This window comes from Odontomachus brunneus, unplaced genomic scaffold (assembly GCF_010583005.1).
Source record: "Odontomachus brunneus isolate Ranch 3 - 2012 unplaced genomic scaffold, Obru_v1 Obru_scaffold_160, whole genome shotgun sequence".
NCBI classification, from domain to species: Eukaryota; Metazoa; Arthropoda; class Insecta; order Hymenoptera; family Formicidae; genus Odontomachus; species Odontomachus brunneus.
In genome coordinates, this window is record NW_022639610.1 from 748,920 (window position 1) to 768,309 (window position 19,390).

At 40.0% G+C, this 19,390-nt stretch overlaps 2 protein-coding genes across 7 annotated transcripts in view; one reads left to right on the top strand and one right to left on the bottom strand.

The window, feature by feature from the left end:
- The window catches only part of LOC116850916 (neuropeptide CCHamide-1 receptor-like), a 244,077-nt gene extending 237,887 nt beyond the window's left edge, over positions 1-6,190 (bottom strand). For 2 of the 5 annotated variants that reach the window (XM_032829751.1, XM_032829750.1), the window contains exon 1: positions 4,695-5,431. The gene's annotated coding sequence lies outside the window, so the exon portion shown is untranslated. Of the gene's footprint in view, positions 1-4,694; positions 5,432-5,930 lie in introns of those variants that run through there. The other 3 variants (XM_032829752.1, XM_032829759.1, XM_032829762.1) reach the window with 3 other exon arrangements.
- The window catches only part of LOC116850913 (hemicentin-1), a 178,318-nt gene that overhangs the window by 133,610 nt on the left and 25,318 nt on the right, over positions 1-19,390 (top strand). For both annotated transcript variants that reach the window (XM_032829742.1, XM_032829743.1), the window contains 9 exons: positions 7,803-7,987; positions 12,031-12,181; positions 14,841-14,952; positions 15,281-15,459; positions 15,830-16,174; positions 16,667-16,933; positions 17,318-17,674; positions 18,174-18,434; positions 18,757-19,014. In XM_032829742.1, coding sequence (XP_032685633.1) covers positions 7,803-7,987; positions 12,031-12,181; positions 14,841-14,952; positions 15,281-15,459; positions 15,830-16,174; positions 16,667-16,933; positions 17,318-17,674; positions 18,174-18,434; positions 18,757-19,014 — 2,115 coding nt within the window. The remainder of the gene's footprint in view (positions 1-7,802; positions 7,988-12,030; positions 12,182-14,840; positions 14,953-15,280; positions 15,460-15,829; positions 16,175-16,666; positions 16,934-17,317; positions 17,675-18,173; positions 18,435-18,756; positions 19,015-19,390) is intronic.

The following is a 19,390-nucleotide window of genomic DNA, read 5'->3' on the forward strand; positions in this document are numbered from 1 at the left end:
AAGAGATAGAAAAAGAAATATTCTTCATAAACTTTCATAATTATACAACGCCAGAGATGTTTCCGAACAAGAGTTTTAATTCGATGTCACAAATATTAAATATTATGTCTGGATAATTAAACACGTCAAATTATATAAAAATATATCTGTATAAATATATGTATAATTTTAAATTTCAACAATATAGAATTTTGATAATAATGAATGTTCAACTTTAACATTCAATAAAAACTAGCTAGTAACTAACAATCATTATTTATTTACGTAAGCTATTGAGTGATTGTTTAAAGTTCTTAATATTAAACATATGCACATAACGTATGTAAATATCTGATATATTTCCCATTTTCTCAAGCATTTTTGATAAAGCGCATTATATCGCATGGTAACTTAAATTCATTAATACGAGGTCGTGTACGTCTGTGTGAAATTAATTTAATATACGTGTATATATTATGCTTATATATTATGAAATGGAATAGGTATACTTCGTCCGCGGACGTGCGTGCACTATTAAACGCTCCCGAGACACGAAATTCAGACATGTCAAGCGACCATTTCATCCCGTAGAACATAATAGTGTACTTAAAGCGGAGGTTTTGTTCTAATGTTACTCATACAGCATACTGCGACATTATCCGACTTCGCGAGTTATTTCGCAGTTTCGCGCGAGCGTTTGCTCATTTGCATCTCGTCGCGGGATTAACCCCGTAAGAAATATAGCTTGACGAAGGCAATAAAACAGGAAGACGCGTTGGATCGCATATGGCCATCCATATTTTATCGCACAATAATGCAATTCTGCCGATCCACGGACACGAAGTTCGGAATTCGCTTTGAAGGATGGCTCCGCGCTTAAATGTGAAATTCGCGCAAAGAGGTATGTGAGTGCAGACTTCGTGCTTTTGAAGAGGCTCGTGTAAAGCGAGAGTACACGAAATTCGATTTGATGCGGGAAAGTGGTTTACATCTCGGATTTGAATTCCTGCACGCGAACAGAACCGTGTACCAGTCATAAACCACTCTTCCACCGAATTTTTACGGAAAACCGGCAGAACATATTTCTAAACTTCCCTGTGGAATTTTATATGTTGTGTATCCAGTCTTTTTTACACGCGCACATCGGATAGAGCTAATTCAGATTGTACTATAGCGCGGAATGTGTGTAACGTGTAACCATAACGTGTAATGTAGGTCGTATAATTTCACCGCGTGTTCATTATCGCCGCGGTAGTAGAGTTCCGAAGTACATTTTTTCGTACGCGTTAAACAGGCTGAAATAAGGTGAAGGCGTCGGCGAATCGATTATTCAGAGCACAATTTCTCAAACTCTTGCTGTGGTTAAAAAAAAAAAAGAAAAAAAGAAACTTATACAGGAGTATGTAAAGTACTCTTGTGCATTTCTTATACGCGACCCGGGTAACTATAAAGTTTTACATTGTGTTGCCTCGTGAAGCGTCGAACTAATGTTTATAAATGAAGCAAAATATGCATCACATGCATTGTTAATTACTCGGCCAGAGAAAACACACTTAATTTAATTGCATAAATTATACCGCACATTACGTCGAATTATCGCAACGTATGGTCGACGCTCCGATATATCAAGATCACGGCGATACATTCGTGCAATTCTCCTATTAACTGTACCGCGTATATGTAATTTAGAAAATACCCTCTGCTTCGCCGAGATATGCCGTTTTCATATAAATGGCAAGCAGTTTTAATAACCCGCTCACTGCCGTTGCATTTAAAACTGCGGCGGCCCATAAATTACTCAACTTACTAAACGATGTATCCGCGGTAGACTACGTGCTCCTCTATAATTTTAACGACGCGCAAGCAAACTACACCGTCTAAGTAAGAAAAACGCGATTTTTCCCCCATCCCACCGCAACGCCACCGTGGCTAAAACGAGGCTAAAATATTCAGGAATTTAATCGTTTCTTTATCACCTCCATGCATTCGCTGTATACGAATTCGCCTAGCAAAATACACGTGTTATTACGATGGTACTTGTAATTATAACATACCGGGTTGCAGTATCCGTTAGTTAAGCGCACAATTGCGAATCCGCGCGTAAATTTTCTATGTTGTAAATAATTAAATGTCCATCACTTTCGCGAAAAGAGATTCCCTTGCGTACGCAGGGATGCATAAGATCGCTGATATATTAACGTGTATTAGCTCCTATCTCTCTCTCTCTCTCTCACTCTTCCCCCGTCTTCCTTTCTCTTTCTCTCTTTCTCCGTTGCGATTAGAAATTTAGTAACGGTGGTCAATCATCGCACGTGTTGTATTACCGCATAATATCATCGCGATATTGTACAAATATTCGATTACGCGTAATTCTCGGCGCATGCCGAATAAAATGGACGTTATTAACTTTGAAGTCGAGATTAATTTCCTTGCTATCGTATGGATGCACGTCGGTTAATAAATTTGCTAAATTACTGCGTTAATCTCTCACAAACGAATCATACATTTATTGATACTCAGGCAGTAATTATGTTTAATTGATATGACATCGTGATATTACCAGAATGGAAATTAATTTCTTACAAACGTGGACTTTTAATGTCTCTACTGTGTGTAATTCGTACTGTAATAATACACGAATGCGGATAAAGCTGTGAGAGTTTTTGTCGCTACTTTTAGCTCTCGACGATTACAATCGGGTTGCGGTGATATAAACATCACGATAAAAATGATTTAGTTCCAATAAGTAAATCATGCAATAATTTATGTCATCAGATCATAAGATAGCGTCAGTCTCGTTACTCGCCCAATTCGCTGTTGCGATTAAGAGGAAAACACAATGGCATGTAAGATTGCTAGACAGACATTAAACTGAGAAATTGTTGCGTGTTCTTTTCAACTGCTTCAAAATGTAATTTTAAGAAAGGTTAATAATATATTATTTGTAGTAGAATATTATTTACTAGTAGAAAAACGTAACGATATCAAAACAGTCTCGCACAAGGCCTCAATCTCTCGTCGAGATAAAGACATAAATTATGGGTCAAACGTTAATCATACGCCACACGCAATACTTAACAGTAACGGATTTTATTTTATAAACCTATTTTTATTTTGCCAAAGAGAAGATAAAAAGACCGACAGTCGAGTGCTCCCAAGCTATTTTCCAATATAGTATTTCACCGGCTATATATAGATATACGTACTTCTAGATTGCCCCATTTCATCGAAACTTGCTACATTCTCTGCTGAAAATTTCGTTACTTCTATTAACCATACTTTTACAGAGTGTATATATATATATATATATATATATATATCATAAACCACAATATATCGACTAATGCTTTCAGTAACGCGTCTAAAAGAATCGATTTAATCTTCCCCGTTGTGAAAAATGGCTTGTCACGATAAAAACCAGACGGACTGTCGATAGAACACACAAAACTGAAATAACAACAAGAATGAAAGGAAACAACAGTCGCCTCGTCGAATTTCAACACGAAGCCCAATTTGGAATTCTTCAATGCGAACGTGTGCGCGAACATGCACGCACGTGGTCAGTTCGATATGGAAAATATAAATATAAACTTCCGGTGAACCGTTCTTAACGACTCGCGGTGAATTTAAAGTGGAAATGTCGCGAATGCCCGTGGGATATCTGCGAAAATCTCACGGCCCCGCAGCTGCTCGTTGAAAGTCGTGGAAGCAAGGTTGCGGAGTGACGAGAACTCGCGAGCAGGCACCTGACGGAGTTTTCAGGCGGTGCGCTTCTTATAGGCAAACAAAACCAGGAAATCGCATTGCCATCGGCTACAGACTTAAAAAGTCTCGCGGTCGGCTTACCGGGTTGCGAACTCTCAGAAATTTTCGGCCGAAGAGGAAAATGGTTGAATGGTGAATATCTAGAAATAATTCTCTCTCTCTTTCTTTCTTTGATATTTCTCAGACAACTAATCTTGTACTTGAAGTGTGTACGCGCGCGTACGCATCCGGACCGTCGTTAGAAAATATCTCGTGTCTTTCGAGTTTTAGAGCTATCCGGAAAAAGACAATTAGCGTCCCGTAAAAACTTCCCGCAAAACGCAAGGACGTCTCTGTCTCTTTTATATTATTGCAGTATCTCTACGACATTGTTACAACTGGAACAGTTCACAGAACCTGCTCTTAATTGCGTTACTTGAACAGAAATATTAAGCTTCTAAAGATTATCAAAACTATTGGAGATCCATCAAGTTTTCATAGATTTATTCTCTCCATTGTCGTTTACCCCATTTCATGCCCCATTTCATGGTTTACCACATTTCATACAGTATTGCGCACGAAAGTTAAGCTTGCTTCGTCAACCAGCTTAAATCAACTAACTGTGAATTGACAGTTAAGTAAAGTGATGAATGACGAATTACTTTCTCTCTCCCCCTCCCCCCCCCCTCTTTCTCTCTCCTGTGCCAAACGCAAAGAAGAGTGAACAAGAAGACAGTTCACTCACGAATTTTCGTAGAAACAAGTTACACCATCACACGCCGAACAATGCATCCACGTCATACCTTTGAAAAGCATTGTTAGGTGCGATAAAACGCGTCCGATAATGCAATCCGCTATCATCCGTATGGATTAAAAGTAAACGTCGGCGAACAGATTTGTTCCAGGATCAAAAGCGTCAGCACATTTCCCGACGAAAAAACTATTTGCGCAAAGGAGATGCGACTTTTTACCTTTTTCTCCGCACCTCTGTCACCGTCCTCTTTCCTCCACGCCAGTCCCTCTCCCTCTTTCTCTGCACCCACCAGTGCCATCAGGTAGGGAAGTGCAGTTGGAGCAATTGAAGGCAAATGCAATTCCCGATATTAGATTCGCCATTCGCTCTCTATTCCGACTCCGCGCCCTTTCTTTTCGTATTCTTCTTGTATTGAGCACCGCTCACCGAGTTTTGCCGGTGAATTATCGGTCGATGTTTTCTGAATACCTTCACGAGAACCATCAACGATCAGTCCACTGAAACACACAACAGTTACGTATCGACGTTAAGGACGTCGATTCTTAGGGGGAAAAGTGCAATTTTAAAATGTAAAAAATATATATAGCGAGGTCAAATCGATTTTTTGTCAAAAATAGTTGAATAAGAATATATGAAAAAAGAATATATCTGTTCTCAGTGAAAGCTTTACAAAACACTGTATATTCGCTGAAGGTTCTATAACTAAAATCTTTTGGCATACAAACTGACACGTACATATAGATATGTGCGTAATTAATGCGATAATGCTTGAAATTATCCAACTGAGAAACTAGACTGCTCCGTCGAGCGTTTTAACGAGGAGTCTAGCTAAATTTCTGATAATGTCCGTGCAAAAATCCGGAGATACGTGTAATAGCTCGGGGGAAACTCGATCGTGAATCTCACGGTACACGGTGATGTACGTGACGGCCCGTTACCCGAAATCCATCGGCGCTAATGGATATATCTACATGTGCATCCACGGATATACCGTCGCCGTTTAACACGCTCCTATAGGCCGTTTTTATCGTGGGGCTTATGTCCCCGTAGAGGAACTTCCGGATCGATTTAACGATACCGCGTGCGCGCGCGTGCGAAATGACAGTTTTCGAATATTCCATTAACCGTGAATTTCAGAACAAGGCCGGCGATATAAGCATTGAAAAGTTGTCGATCCGTGCCATCGACATCTCTGCTACAATGTCGATATACACAGTGTCCCGAGAGCGAGTTAACGCACGCAAGTGTACGATCACGATGCTATTATTAAAGTTACCATTGCGCCGCAAAATAATCTGTAGCGCATAATTTGGAATAATAGCTATACGGAGTTATACAGGCTCAAATTGAGATATATTTCTGCTTAAAACCGCTCAAACAACACGATCCTCGTAATTTTCAACGTGTGCGCGAAATTTCACGTGCAACACCGTCATAGCAACAGTTATCCTACCGTACGATTCCCGGGCAAAGGATTGTGTACACGGAGAGAGATCCGCTCTCGGTACTGCCATACTTTCCAGCACAACCGTGCGCGCTCACGACCATAACTCCGTCTCACGTCAGAAAACGTCAGAGGCGATATGAAACTGTCGACATTGACATTTCGTGCATCTCGCGCATACATTCAATCGTGCGTCGGCTCTGCCACCCGGATTACACATACGAAACCTAATGTCCATGCGGCGCCATGAGAAGCTCAGATATCGCACAATCATCATTACATGACGTCTGCGACTGACTATGGGCGGCTCTATTCTGTGTACCCAGACGGCACACAGAAATGGCAGCACGTCTAGCATCGGGTAGACGGCTACAGAAATGCGCCGTACTTGGCGGCTTTACTGAGGTGCACAAAGGGCTGCCATGAACGTTGTAGGATACGATCGCCAGTGTTCAAAAATCACGGCCGTTTACGTACCCAAATGGTGTTTAAGGCTCGGCAGTTGTGAGGATGAACGGGAGGATATAAAGAGATAGTAGATAGTGTTGAATAGGGTACTCTTTTTTTACCGTTGTCCTCGTATCATTCTCTCCCGCCGAGAACCTATTCTGAGTTCGTGTATGTACCAATTAGATCGTGACGAGGGATGTAACAATAGTTTGTACTGTAATAGTCATTAATATATTAAATTCAAATTGCACAATTCAATTGTCATATATATTCAATGACAAACATTAAATGTTTATCAAACACAAACATAAATACGCATGCGAGTATGCATATACATGTGTGACTGCCAGAAATTAAACCTAACTAATAATCAATCAGATTAGAAAAGTGAAGTAAACTGTTTCTCTCGTTTAATATAAAATTTGTTCAAATTATAAAAGTCGCTGCTGCTATATCGTTGGCGCGAAAAGTGCGCGGATATTAAAGCATAGTACATCGATGGTTATTGCTTTAATATACATAATCGCGCATGACAATTAACCTTCAACGTCACCCCGATATGACAATGTAAAAATATTCTTTCCTTCTTGCCGCGATATCGCCATTAAAGGACAAGATAAAAATATAGAAGAATCGAAAAATGATGAAAATAAAAACCCACGATTTTTATTATAATAATATAACAAGGGAGAATGTTAAAAATAAACTATTTTCCACCCACTGACGGAACCTTAACTAATCACTGGTAATTGTTTCTAAACCTTTCTAAAAATTATTTATTAGAAAATTATTTATCCGTCAGGTCCGTGGAAACTTATGAAAATCAGGATTTATTATTGATTATTGAAAGAGTCACATGAAGTGTTTTTTACGCTTTATATCTTTCATATGACTTTAAAATAAAATCAATTGCACATTTATATATAGGTAAATAGTAAATGTTGAAAATTTAATCTTGTGATTCACATGTGATATATATGTATCGTAGAGATATATAGGAAATTATAGACAATTAAATGTATGTTTATGCGAACGAGAGTGATGAGTATGCATGTACGACTAACCCTCCCTTCCCCTCTTCATCTTTCCCTGATTTTTTCGTTTTTCTCTTACAAACAGTTGCCGATAATTAATTAAAATTCCATTGATGGAAATAGACCAAAATGGTCTATTTTTAACATTCTCCTTTCTATATACATAGTGTGATTTAAAAATATATTATTCGAATACAAAATTATATATTTAATTGGACGTTTAATATTCCTTGTTCTCTTTTTCATTTCGAGATAGACATTTTGCGCGACCATCCACTTAAACAAGACCGAGCTGAGTGCTACGTAAATATTTATAGAAACATCAATTTTAATTGCCGCATCGCGGCTAATAGCCGGATAATATCACGGTTTTCTTACGATGCTATTATCTTTACAGTACGCCCGCTGAAGATGGACTTAGACGGAGTGGTTGGGCATGTCGTGCAGGGCACCAAGATCTTATTGCAGTGCACGGTACGTGCAGCTCGGCCCCCCGCCAACGTGACCTGGCAAAACGGAACGCAATTCTTGAGCAAAAACAACGAAAGACTCGAGATGTTTAGGACGAAAGTACACGAAAACGTGAGTAAACGCCGCGATATTGTATTTACGTCTAGCGCAGGTGAAGCCATTTCTTCCGCCCTAGTTCGCGGCTAATTTCCTTATCGCCATTGGAATAACTATTTGTCCGTGTCTATATGACCATGTAATCATGGTCGTAATATTATTTACATATTAGATCGCTTATTTATTTCTCATGCAAAGTCATTGAATAGGGCGCATTTTTGCACGCAGCAAGTTGCTGACAAATATTGGTAACACAGACGTAAGTCTTAACTAAATACACGTGACAATATTCTTACTGGCAGAGAAAAGGAAGTATATAAAATAGTTTTGCTCCTTAAGAAGGACGTTAGACCGTAATATCGGGTGGATTTTACCTTAACAGTACTTTGTGGCGCAGTTGCCAAAGTGCCTTATAGTTAAAACTTCGAAAAACAGTTAATATCTTCTGCTATCGCGGCGAAGAGAAAGATGATTTCAGTTCTAAGCGAAAGGGGTATTTCCCCGTCCGCTGAATACGCCCATTACCGGACACTCTGTACAGTGCTCTCCCAATATGCGTTCTTCACGGAGCGTTGAATTTCGCGCCGGCATTACTGTCGTTTGCATCAAAATAAATGTACAGGAGGAGCATGCTAGGTGGCACGCGACAATGAATAGCGCTTCGCGAAAGTTTTAATTCGGTTACTTACTTGAGATGAGAGCATACAGACTCGCAAGTTGCCGCAGTAACTCACGAAACTACAGCGTTCCGGGAAATTCTAAATCGATCGATACAGCACCTGTCGTACATTTTAATTCCCATTGAACGTTTTGCGAGGCAACAAATTTTTGCTCGCTCGCTAGCTCGCAGGAAAAGTGGTGGAGTCGAATCGAATTTAGAATCCAGCAACGTGGACGATTTAGGGCCGATCGATGCACCTCTCGAAGCTTCTTCTCGGAGTATATCCAGTTTTTATTAGCTACGATTTAGCTTTGTTTAAAACCGGGATTTCGCGTGTAAAAAGACCACATTACCCGCGATTTATCCTTCCATTGTTTCGCGCGGCTGAAATAGACGAACAATGTCTCTCTACTCCATAAAAGCTGCTGGCGCGAAAGCACGCGATAGAAAAATGTTGGCGAAAATTAAAAAATAAAAAGTCTGATAGAAGTAAATCCTTTCACATTAAACAGAGGGTATTTTTCAAAAATTTTCAAAATTATAATTAATAAACTCGCGAAAATATTACATTTCACAATCTAGTTGATCATTTTTTGAATATTACCAAAGCGGTCGATAATCCTTAAAACTCAAGTGAAACGAGATGAAATGAAACGAGACGAAATGAAATAGTTTCCGAGAGAAAACGTCAAGAAACTGTGATTTACCCTCGAGTCACGTGGCACTGTTTTGTTCTCGCCTTGTAAAAAATCAATTTCATAGCCGAGCAAGTAGCTGCATGGCGGCGGCATCGAAAAATCATTAGACCTCTACCATATATATGTATCGCGTCGTTGCGCTATCACGTATACGTATATATGCATGTAAAGTCGTAGGCGTCACGCAGCTATCATAAATCCATTACGGAAGTATCTGAGGCTATAAAGCCACGTGCACGCGAAATGACTGCATACGGGACCACCCATACCTACGTGATGCAATTAGCGTAAAAAAGAAAGGAAAGGGAAAAGAGATATAAACGTCGCCATAGTTAAAAATCATAAAGTAGATGAAATAGCATGATATCTTGATAACAAAGAGTTCTTTATGCATAAAAAATGTCTCATTGGACGAGACAGCAACGTCCATCACGGTTATCTCGATCGTTTTACTCTCGTCGTACCAACGCACGAATGTTACGTTAGAATACTTAAAACAACGAAATTATAGAGAAATAATCTCGTGGAGACAAAAGAAAATCTATCCAAACGCGATTCACATTATAAAACTCACAATTTTAATATGTAATATTACAGATACACATCTAGTGATAATTTTTCTTTTATATGTACAAACACTGATCTCTGATACAATTAGTCTACCAGCATGACGAGCATTACGCGATAGTGCGGAACAGTAAGATAACGCGTGCGACGAATCCGATTCATTATGCGCTGTCAATTAACACTATTTGAGGAAGAACCGCCGCGTCGGCATAGCTAACGAATCGGCTATTTACCTGAATCGTCCGACATGGCCGCGTCATCGCGATTATCGATTTATCTTTCTAACATTTGCAATCCCGCAATGATCGCGATATCATAATTAGCATTGTTTACTAAGTGGCTGATTACTGGGACGCAGGGTGGCGCGACTAAATCCGTTAACGACGCAGTGCCTGATAGCGTACCTCGTATCTACATAGCGGCAAGCAATTACACGCCGCAAATTTCTGCCGATGTGAGCGTCGCGTCATAACGGGATTAAGCGGATCACATTTTTGAGCTTGATTACTCCCTTTCGCGCGAAGCGGGATATTATAAACGCGTAATTCGAGGTGGCTTTACAAAGGTTTCCCGGCGAGTATCGTCTCGTGTTCTCCTTTAATATGCTTTTACGGATTCCCCCCTCCCCCTTCTTCTCAGTAAAACGATTGACGCCACACAGAATGACAAATCGCTTCGCTGAAAATCAATTAATAAGTTGATAAGGAAGATTATCTGGAAGGATAATAAAAGAGGAGAATTTGATCTGCGATTGATTTAAAATTGAATTGACCGGGGATATATTGGCTCTATTTACGTACAATTTTTATACGAGCTATGACAACGTAGAGACAAAAATGGCTATCATTTCTGAGAGGTTTTTCAAAAATTTTACTTAAATTAACGCGTACATCTCACTTTTCATTGTATAATTAATTATTAATTCATATTACGTCATACCAAATTTTATGCAATAAACATGTCGGCCAGCTTTGACATGCACTCTGCAAATTTTAAGTATAAAAAAATATGTAAAATTTATATGCGTTAATTATTCTCTATCTCTCGCGCGCATATGTACAAAATAATATCCTCGAAATAATTAAATCTAAATAATCTAAATTAAATCATTTTTCTACATAGGAGATATCTCTAGAGAAACTGTGTCAAGCAAAGTTTCAATTTTTATGTTGTATTTAGTTAAATTTTCCCTGGAAAAAAATTTAAAAATTGTGTTTCAATTTTCACTTTAGTATAAAGGGAAAAAATATAGCAGCTGAAACAAATTGACTGATTAAATATATCTCTGTGCAAAACGAAGTTTTATATTTTTTACATAAAATATATAAATATGGTATGCAATAAACGCGTTTTCGCGATAGAAATTCGAGTTTTCATCGTTACGTTATCGAAATATATCGAGTCAATTGTTTTTTTAGCATGTCTCAAGTTTCCACATCGCCGCTATTTCACTGTAATCGAGTTCCAAAATTGTATCGAACAAGGAAAAGTCAACTGGAAATTCGTACGTTTGTAAAGCTACAGCTAATTATATGATAAAATACAATGAAAATATGATATGAAACGAGAATATGTATATGCAAAACTTAATTAACGTTATCACGAATTAAAGATAATTACGTACTAATTTAAGTTAAATAAAACTCCGAATACAGCTTGCAGCCTTGTACTATTTTCCACTGGACGTTGATATTTTTCAAATTTTACGCGCTCTCTTGTCAACGATATAAAAACATATATTACAGAAATCTAATAGTCAAGTTCATACAGTTAAAAACATTAAAGTAATTCGAAACTGACCGTTTTTACCGAAAATTTGGCAAGCCGTTTTTATCGAAAACTTGGCGAGTTTCTCACAAAGTATCTCTAAACACAATCTATAATTTATGCCTCGCTATTATATATCAATTCTTGTCGCGTACAAATTAGAACGGTTTAAGCGGCGGTCAGAATTATGACCGGAAGGATCTAGTTGGGAAATAAGCGCGTCCAACCCAGTAATGCCCATCGTTTTTCATAAGTACCGTTCTAATTTAAATACTTGGCCGAAGCGCTTAGCAAAACTAGCGGCATAAATAATCGAAGTTCGACATTATTTCCATCGACCGCTTAAAACCACTCTCTGTTCGCAGGAGGACGGTACTTCAGAGACGACAAGTTATCTCGCTTTCACAGCGTCAGTATACGACAACGGCAAAACATTCAAATGTTACGCCGAGAATTCGGTAACCCGTACCGAAGATCTGAAACCAATGAAGGAAACGACCACGATCGAGGTGTTATGTAAGTATCACGGGTCGAAGTAACGAGCGAGCTAACCCATTGTTGGCACCAACAAGCCTTCCGCTTTAATATTTCACAGTGTTCTATCTATACGCAGTTTCTCTGATTTCTTTGTGCTCACGTAAAAGAAAGAAATAAAAAATGCAGAAGATAATACCTCCTCGCAAGAGATGGAAATCGATCCAAGTGGACATACAATAATTTTATGAGAAAATTAGATCAAGTACTGATGTCCTACGTCTTTCGCAGGCAATAATGGCGGAGGAACTGTAGTCCATGTAATTTTTAATCATTACGATTACGGTTAATAACATTGTAACAGTGGCTGTTACAACAAAATTGCGTTGTAACCTAAAATACATATATTTGCATAGCGCTCTGCGAGCATATTCTACGTTTGCGCGTATCTGCGCGAACTGCGAAGGCGGTTATTAACATTTGCATGCACTTAGCCCTTATAAAGTAAATCCTTTAAATAAATAACTCCGCATACCCGTACGCCATTCATCAGCATAATGTTATGGAAATTACGTAAGTTCGCGGCGAACAATCAGAAGAAGTTACCTAGCAGACCGAAAACTCACTCGCCGTTACCGCAAAACGAAACTTAAAACGCGGAATCGCTATAATCCCAGTGTATAGAACCGATTTTAAGTACTAACTTTATGAACCCGTTAGAAACACGCAGAAGGTGTATCGCGGAATTGTAAATTTATTCTTATCGTCTCTGCGAGTCTTGTCGACTGTTCTTATCTCTCGTCAAAGTCGACAACCTGCCGAGCGGAATAAGGAAGAGAGTCTCGAAAATAAATCGTAAAATTAATAGAAACATAAAAATGAAGATATAATTGGAGATCTCGTAGACAGAAAGAGAGTATAGAGAGAGAGAGAGAGAGAGAGAGAGAGAGAGAGAGAGAGAGAGAGAGAGAGAGAGAGAGAGAGACTTCGAATTACGCTACAGAAATCAAAGGAAAGCTGCTCAAAGAAGCGATTGAAAATTTCGGAACGGTAGGAGGAAAGAAGTTTTATGGTCCAAGAATATTTATCGTTTCGCCGTCCGATAAATATTTATGCTGCCCTTTCGAGGGAGTAGCTTTCAAATCGCACAACGTTTATACGATTTTTCCGGTCGCGTACTCCTGCAGACTAACGTCGATACACCGTGCTTAAGGGAATCGGAAATAGAGAGACAACTACTGCTAGCGTACTTCTGCACTTTTCCGCAAGATTTTCTGGTAACACAGTTCTGGTAGTTTTGACAAAAATTCCATTTTATCTCTTCATCACATCAAATATTAGGAAATACAAGTACCTAGTAGACACTACAAAAAATTTAGTGTTAAATTTAACACAACTTATTCGTTATTTGCGTGTTAATTTAACATAAGACAAATATGTTAACAAATAATATAACTAATCTGTACACTTTACACATATATCTCATTACGAATATATACGTGTTACATATAAATTGCGTTATCTTAACACTGAGATATGGTAAACTCTCTACGCAGAAGAGTCAAAATGACACAATGATAATATGTTAAATTAATACCCGAGTATATGAAAAACCTAACACAAAAATTTCTACACGGACCGATTTCAGCACATAAATACAAAATGTTTTTTAGCGTGCAGATCTATTACGATATGTTTTAAAAATGAAAAAAGAAACTCTCAACCACCAGAGAAAAACCAATTAGGCGAAATTTAAAAGAAAAGAAAATGATTTTTTCAGATTATGCAATTGATGTCAAGTAATTACTCTTCTTTAAAGTCCAACAATGCCATTACGTCAAAGTCACTTTATCGGAATATCGACCGTCGCACGCTTATGATACTTCAACGTCCAAAATGCTGATGTCGCAGCTGTGACTTTTTTCCTATTCAAGATGCGAGGTCTTGATTACGCGTGCGCGGGAACACGCAAAAAGAAGACGGACGGGTTGTGTATCTCCCCTGATGTTTCCAGTTACAGCGCGAAATGGCGGAGAAACTTTCGTTTTGCAGCCAGAACGAGGACTATCCACGGATTGGAAACGAGAAACTCCAGACATCGAGTTTGGCACGTTTCCAGCGCTCCGGCTCTAGCATCGTGACAGGCCACTCTCGCGTCTACGTACTTACGAGAGAATTTTGTTTTATATCCCTCATTCTGCCGGGCCACGTTAAGTGCATAATATTGTGACCCAAGCGAATCTGAATTTTACATTCAATTTAAGTTTCGCGTTATCCATCTTGAACAGGAGATGATCGCGAAGATAAAAAGATCGCTACAACTTCAGTATAAAAACGATAGAAGAAGTTCTTTGCTTCATGAAAACGAAAATGGATTAAAAGTTAAGAAGAGATTTCAGAAAAGGTTGATTCACATTTTGCGATCCGTTTCCCTCATTGCGCGGTCAGACACTTTGAGCACTCAAACATTATGAACTAATTTTTTACTCAATTGAAGAATCATACTAGAGAAAAACTATTTTAATAAGTTTCTTCAACAAGAAGAGATGAAGATTGTCTGTTTTAAACTGGATTTTATATAGACATCTAATTCTTGCTCTGTTTCATTTGATTTTCTCTAGCACAAATCTTTCTTCACTCTGCACCTACGTCTAAATCGAGTTTCTACTGTACTTAACGTTTATCATTTTGTCTGTTGCAGATCCGCCGATAGTTAAAATGAAGCCAGGCAACTTAACGGTTAACGAAACAGACGATTTTTTAATATTCTGCGACTACGAGGCAAATCCGGCTTCGCTGATAAAAGTAACATGGTGAGTAATACTTTTCACCATAGATGTACTCTAACTTAATAAATAACTGAATCTGTTGATATCTAATCAATAATTAAAGGAAGAGCCAATAAGTCTAATTAATAATGCAAGTTAACTCCTCAAAGTGACGGTAATGTCGTCAAATAATTAGAAAACGACACTGTCCCAATTAATTAAGAATAAATTAGCGACAGAAACGTTTCCATTTTATTTTCCTCACACACACACACACACATACACTTTCTCTCTCTTTTTCCCTCTCAGGTTTTCGAAAATAAATTGCCACTTTCTTTATTTTATCTCTCCCGATCTCTCTCGGGTAATGTAGGTTACGAGACGACGAAGAATTAGTATTAAACGACGACCATTACGACGGCGGAATCACAGAACAAACAACACTCACAGTGAAAAACGCGACTCCTAGCGACATGGGTTCTTACAAATGCATCCTGGAAAACAACGCCGGCTCAACCGTTTCCGAGGACGTCGTGGAAGTTTCGGTCTTTTGTACGTATCACAGCGCGCCAGATAACAGGCAGCTGATCGCGGACTATGTAACACGAAGCAGTCGATAAAATTCAAAATCGCAACTCGATCTCTGATGCGCGAATCATAAAGCTTCGAGTAATATTAAATCTAAAATCCGAAAAAGGAGCATCATTATATATATATCGCCGAAGGAGCACCTCGCCCATCTTATTTCTCACGATATAGCTTTCCAGTAAAGCAGTTCATTTTTTTATTAGAAAACGACAGCGCTTTATTGAAAGCTATGCGATTATATCGAGAATAAAGTTGGAGAGCTCGGCGCGACCGTACCGTTGAACTCGCGCGCGTGATTTATACCTGCACGTATATATTCCGTTTTATCACGCAGACAAACCAGTAGTGGAGGTAATAATGGATCCGGAAACACCTGTGAACGAGGCGGATCGTCTGAACGTTTCGTTAACGTGCGACGTCGATTCCGGCAATCCGGCGACGCTGACAGCCGTCCGTTGGTATTTGGACGGTGATCTATTGAAAGAACTTCCGGACTGCGCGAGAAACAGCACTGCCATGACAACGACCACCGAGGAATCGTTGACATTCTGCGACATCGACCCTAGCAAGCTACTGTTGGAGGCCGTCGGCCGTTCCTTTCACGGCAACTACTCCTGCGAGGGGAGGAACGAGGCCGGCTGGGGACCAATCTCTCCGAGCACGCCTGTCGTAGTTTATTGTAAGTCCTCTCTGTCACTCACTCTTACTATGCCGTGATGGCGAAAAAAGTGCCGATACGATTATCATGTTTACGGTCATAATTTGTTACGTCCGTCGTTTTATAGTAGGCTCCCGGCGGTGAGGACGAATTTTACGTGAAATAACACCGTCGCGTATATAAAGTGTTCATGTTTGTTAAAAAGAAAATTAAGTCGCACGGAGTTGCCGATAGAAATTTTCGAAAGTGACGGTGCACCGCGTCGTAAGTTACGGAGGTTTCTGCGATATTTTACCCGTCAATGTGTCGTAACGTCGCGTAAGAGCGCTCATTGATACTCGACGCTAATTACAAGAGCGACAGCGATAAGTTATCGATCGAAGACTTTATCTTGCATATGTATGCAAACTATCGCGTTCAGTCACAGTGTATATCCCATCTTGTTATATTAATCGGATTATATTTAGCGAGCGCCCGTCTCTCGTATCCTATATCCCCGGAACATTTCCGTAGATAAGCCCGGCCCGGCATCGATATCGTACGAACCTCAGCAAGTAGTGAAGAAACAGCCATTATCCATCACTTGCTTCGTTTTGGATCCCGGACGACCGAAGGTGTCGGGCTTCAAGTGGCTGCGCGGCTGGCACCGACTTCCAGACGAGAACGACGCCACCCTCGTCATCGAGTCGGTTAATTTGGAAACCGAGGCGAATTTCACATGCCTGGCTTATAACGAAGCCGGCGACGGCGACCCAGCCACAACGTTTATCGACGTATCTGGTGAGCGACACATGTCAATGCACCCGAAACTACAGCCAGCAATTACTGAGTTGCACAGCGGCATTTCAGACGCCAGTCCCAATAATGATATTTTAGAGTTGGAGGGCAATTCAGATCGATTCGCTCATTATATATCTCACGCACGCATTCTGACTAAAGTCACGAATTCGGGAATTTCGAGACACCACGCGTTGCAATTTTACACAATTTATTCGTCTTTTGATCTTGTTAGTAAAATATTCGCCATGGTGTATTGATTTGCCGTCTGATACTCTACGTTGAATAATGCATGTGTGTTCCTTTGCTAGACGCGTCTGACGTCTGTCCCAAGTATCAAATGTCAAATCTCATCACGCTTAATCAAAAATTGTCGCTCCTCATTAGCGGCCCCGACATTCATTAAGAAGCTGCACTCGTATCGCGGTTTTGCCTACAATTGGCCTAACGTGAGCATCATGTGTTGGGTCGAGTGCGCCCCGATCTGCAATATTTCCTGGCTGAGAGATGACATTCCCATGGACTTCTCGAAAACGAATCGGTACTACGTGTCGAACGTTTATCATCCGCCTGATCCAAGGACCAACGACTTCGAGAGCATCCAATCGACTCTCGTATGGAATCTGACGGTCTGGCCAAACGGTCATCTCGACCGTGCCGAGGATAACGTCAAATTCACCTGCAAAAGCAGCAGCAACGGGATTGGCCCGGGTGTAGAGAGCAGCACTCACTTTCACGTCGAGTGTACGTTCCATTCTGTGCTTTTTTAGCAGTGACACATCTCCGCCTGCTTATATTTGATTGCGCGACTTTGAATGATCGGTGTAGAGGAAACGCGGGACGTTCTCGTCGTCAGTCATCGGAGAAAGTTTTCCGTATTAAAAGAGTCGCGCGTGTACACACGTATAAAGGTTATTTAAGCTGCCTTAATTCTTGGATTTCCGTTCGCATTAATAAGAAGACGTAATTAAGGAATGATGTTACAAAAGAAATTCCTCCTTCATAACTTGGATTCATTAATAATTAATTTTGCAATCGTCTGCTAGGAGTCGTTTGACGCAACGGAATCTTAAGATTCAAGAGTAGTGAAATGCAGTCGGAGAGATTCATTCTTACCGTTACGAAATTATTAACGAACAATGTCATTTTCATCGCGCCCGCATCGCGCGACGATATGAACTTGATCGTAATGATTTAAGCTCACAGAGATAAAAGATGAGTAAAACTTGTCTTCTCCTTCAAGTCCCGCCGGAGAATATCACAATCTCGAAGAAGATAATCAACGTGACAGTGGACACTATGCCAGAGACAGTCGCATGCGATGCGAAAGCACGACCGAAACCGAACTTTCGGTGGTTCCGCGAAGGATCTAACGACACCATCGTGGAGGGCCACGTACTTGACTTGAAGATGCCAGTACCCCGCCGTAGTAACGGTACTTACTACTGCGAGGCGTCGAATCGTCACGGTATCCTGAATATCTCGATGGTCATGAATGTGCAATGTACGTTCCACTGCATCTTTAGACTTGAATCGAGTGAATACAGTCTCCGAAGGAGATTCTTAAATTGAACAGTTCACATCTAAAAAGTGCCACACATCTAGAAAATGCATGACATTTTCCTTATTTGCCATCTTGGAACTTATTCAAGCAGATCTGTTCAAAATACGTCCTTGACGTCTTATAATAACGTCTGTTCAATACAATCTCAGAATCAGATCTACTCTTGTCATCGTATCATTAATCGATAGACCGATCATAAAGCGATTTTTTTCGGCTCATCGAAGCGATTTAACATTGGAAATCGTTAACGTTTCTCGAACAGTTAAACCAGAATGCCACATTGAGAAAGAACGATTCGAGGGAAAGGATTACGTAGTCTGCTCGGCCATCGCCAATCCGAAGGAGACGGGATTCGTTTGGTCCTTAAAGAACGACAACGACACGCTGGAGCAGGTCGCCGAAATGCGAAACGGACGAAGCTACATGCTACTCGACACCTCGGTCACTAATTCTCGGACGTACGTGTGCGTCGCGAATAACACGATCGGCCAATCTACGCCTTGTGAACGGGACGTAGCAGGTTAGTGAGGACAAATTTTCATTGACTCACTAATATCACATTATCGGTATAGAGAAAGGTGGAAGTGCTCTCTCCGTTACTGTTTTAAACGTTTTAGCGAACTTTATTGGAAAATAGTATCGCATTTCGAAACTATTAGTCCGTATCTATGGAAACGGGAAAAATGTTTAATACAATATAAAAACCTCTTTGTGGCGGTCATACGGAGTCTGTGAGTTTGCGTTATATAATTGGAAAGTTATTACGAGTAAAGTTTTTTGCTGCATATCTATACACACACACATACACACACACACACACACACTACACAAACACACACACCACACACACACACACACACACACACACACACACACACACACACACACACACACAC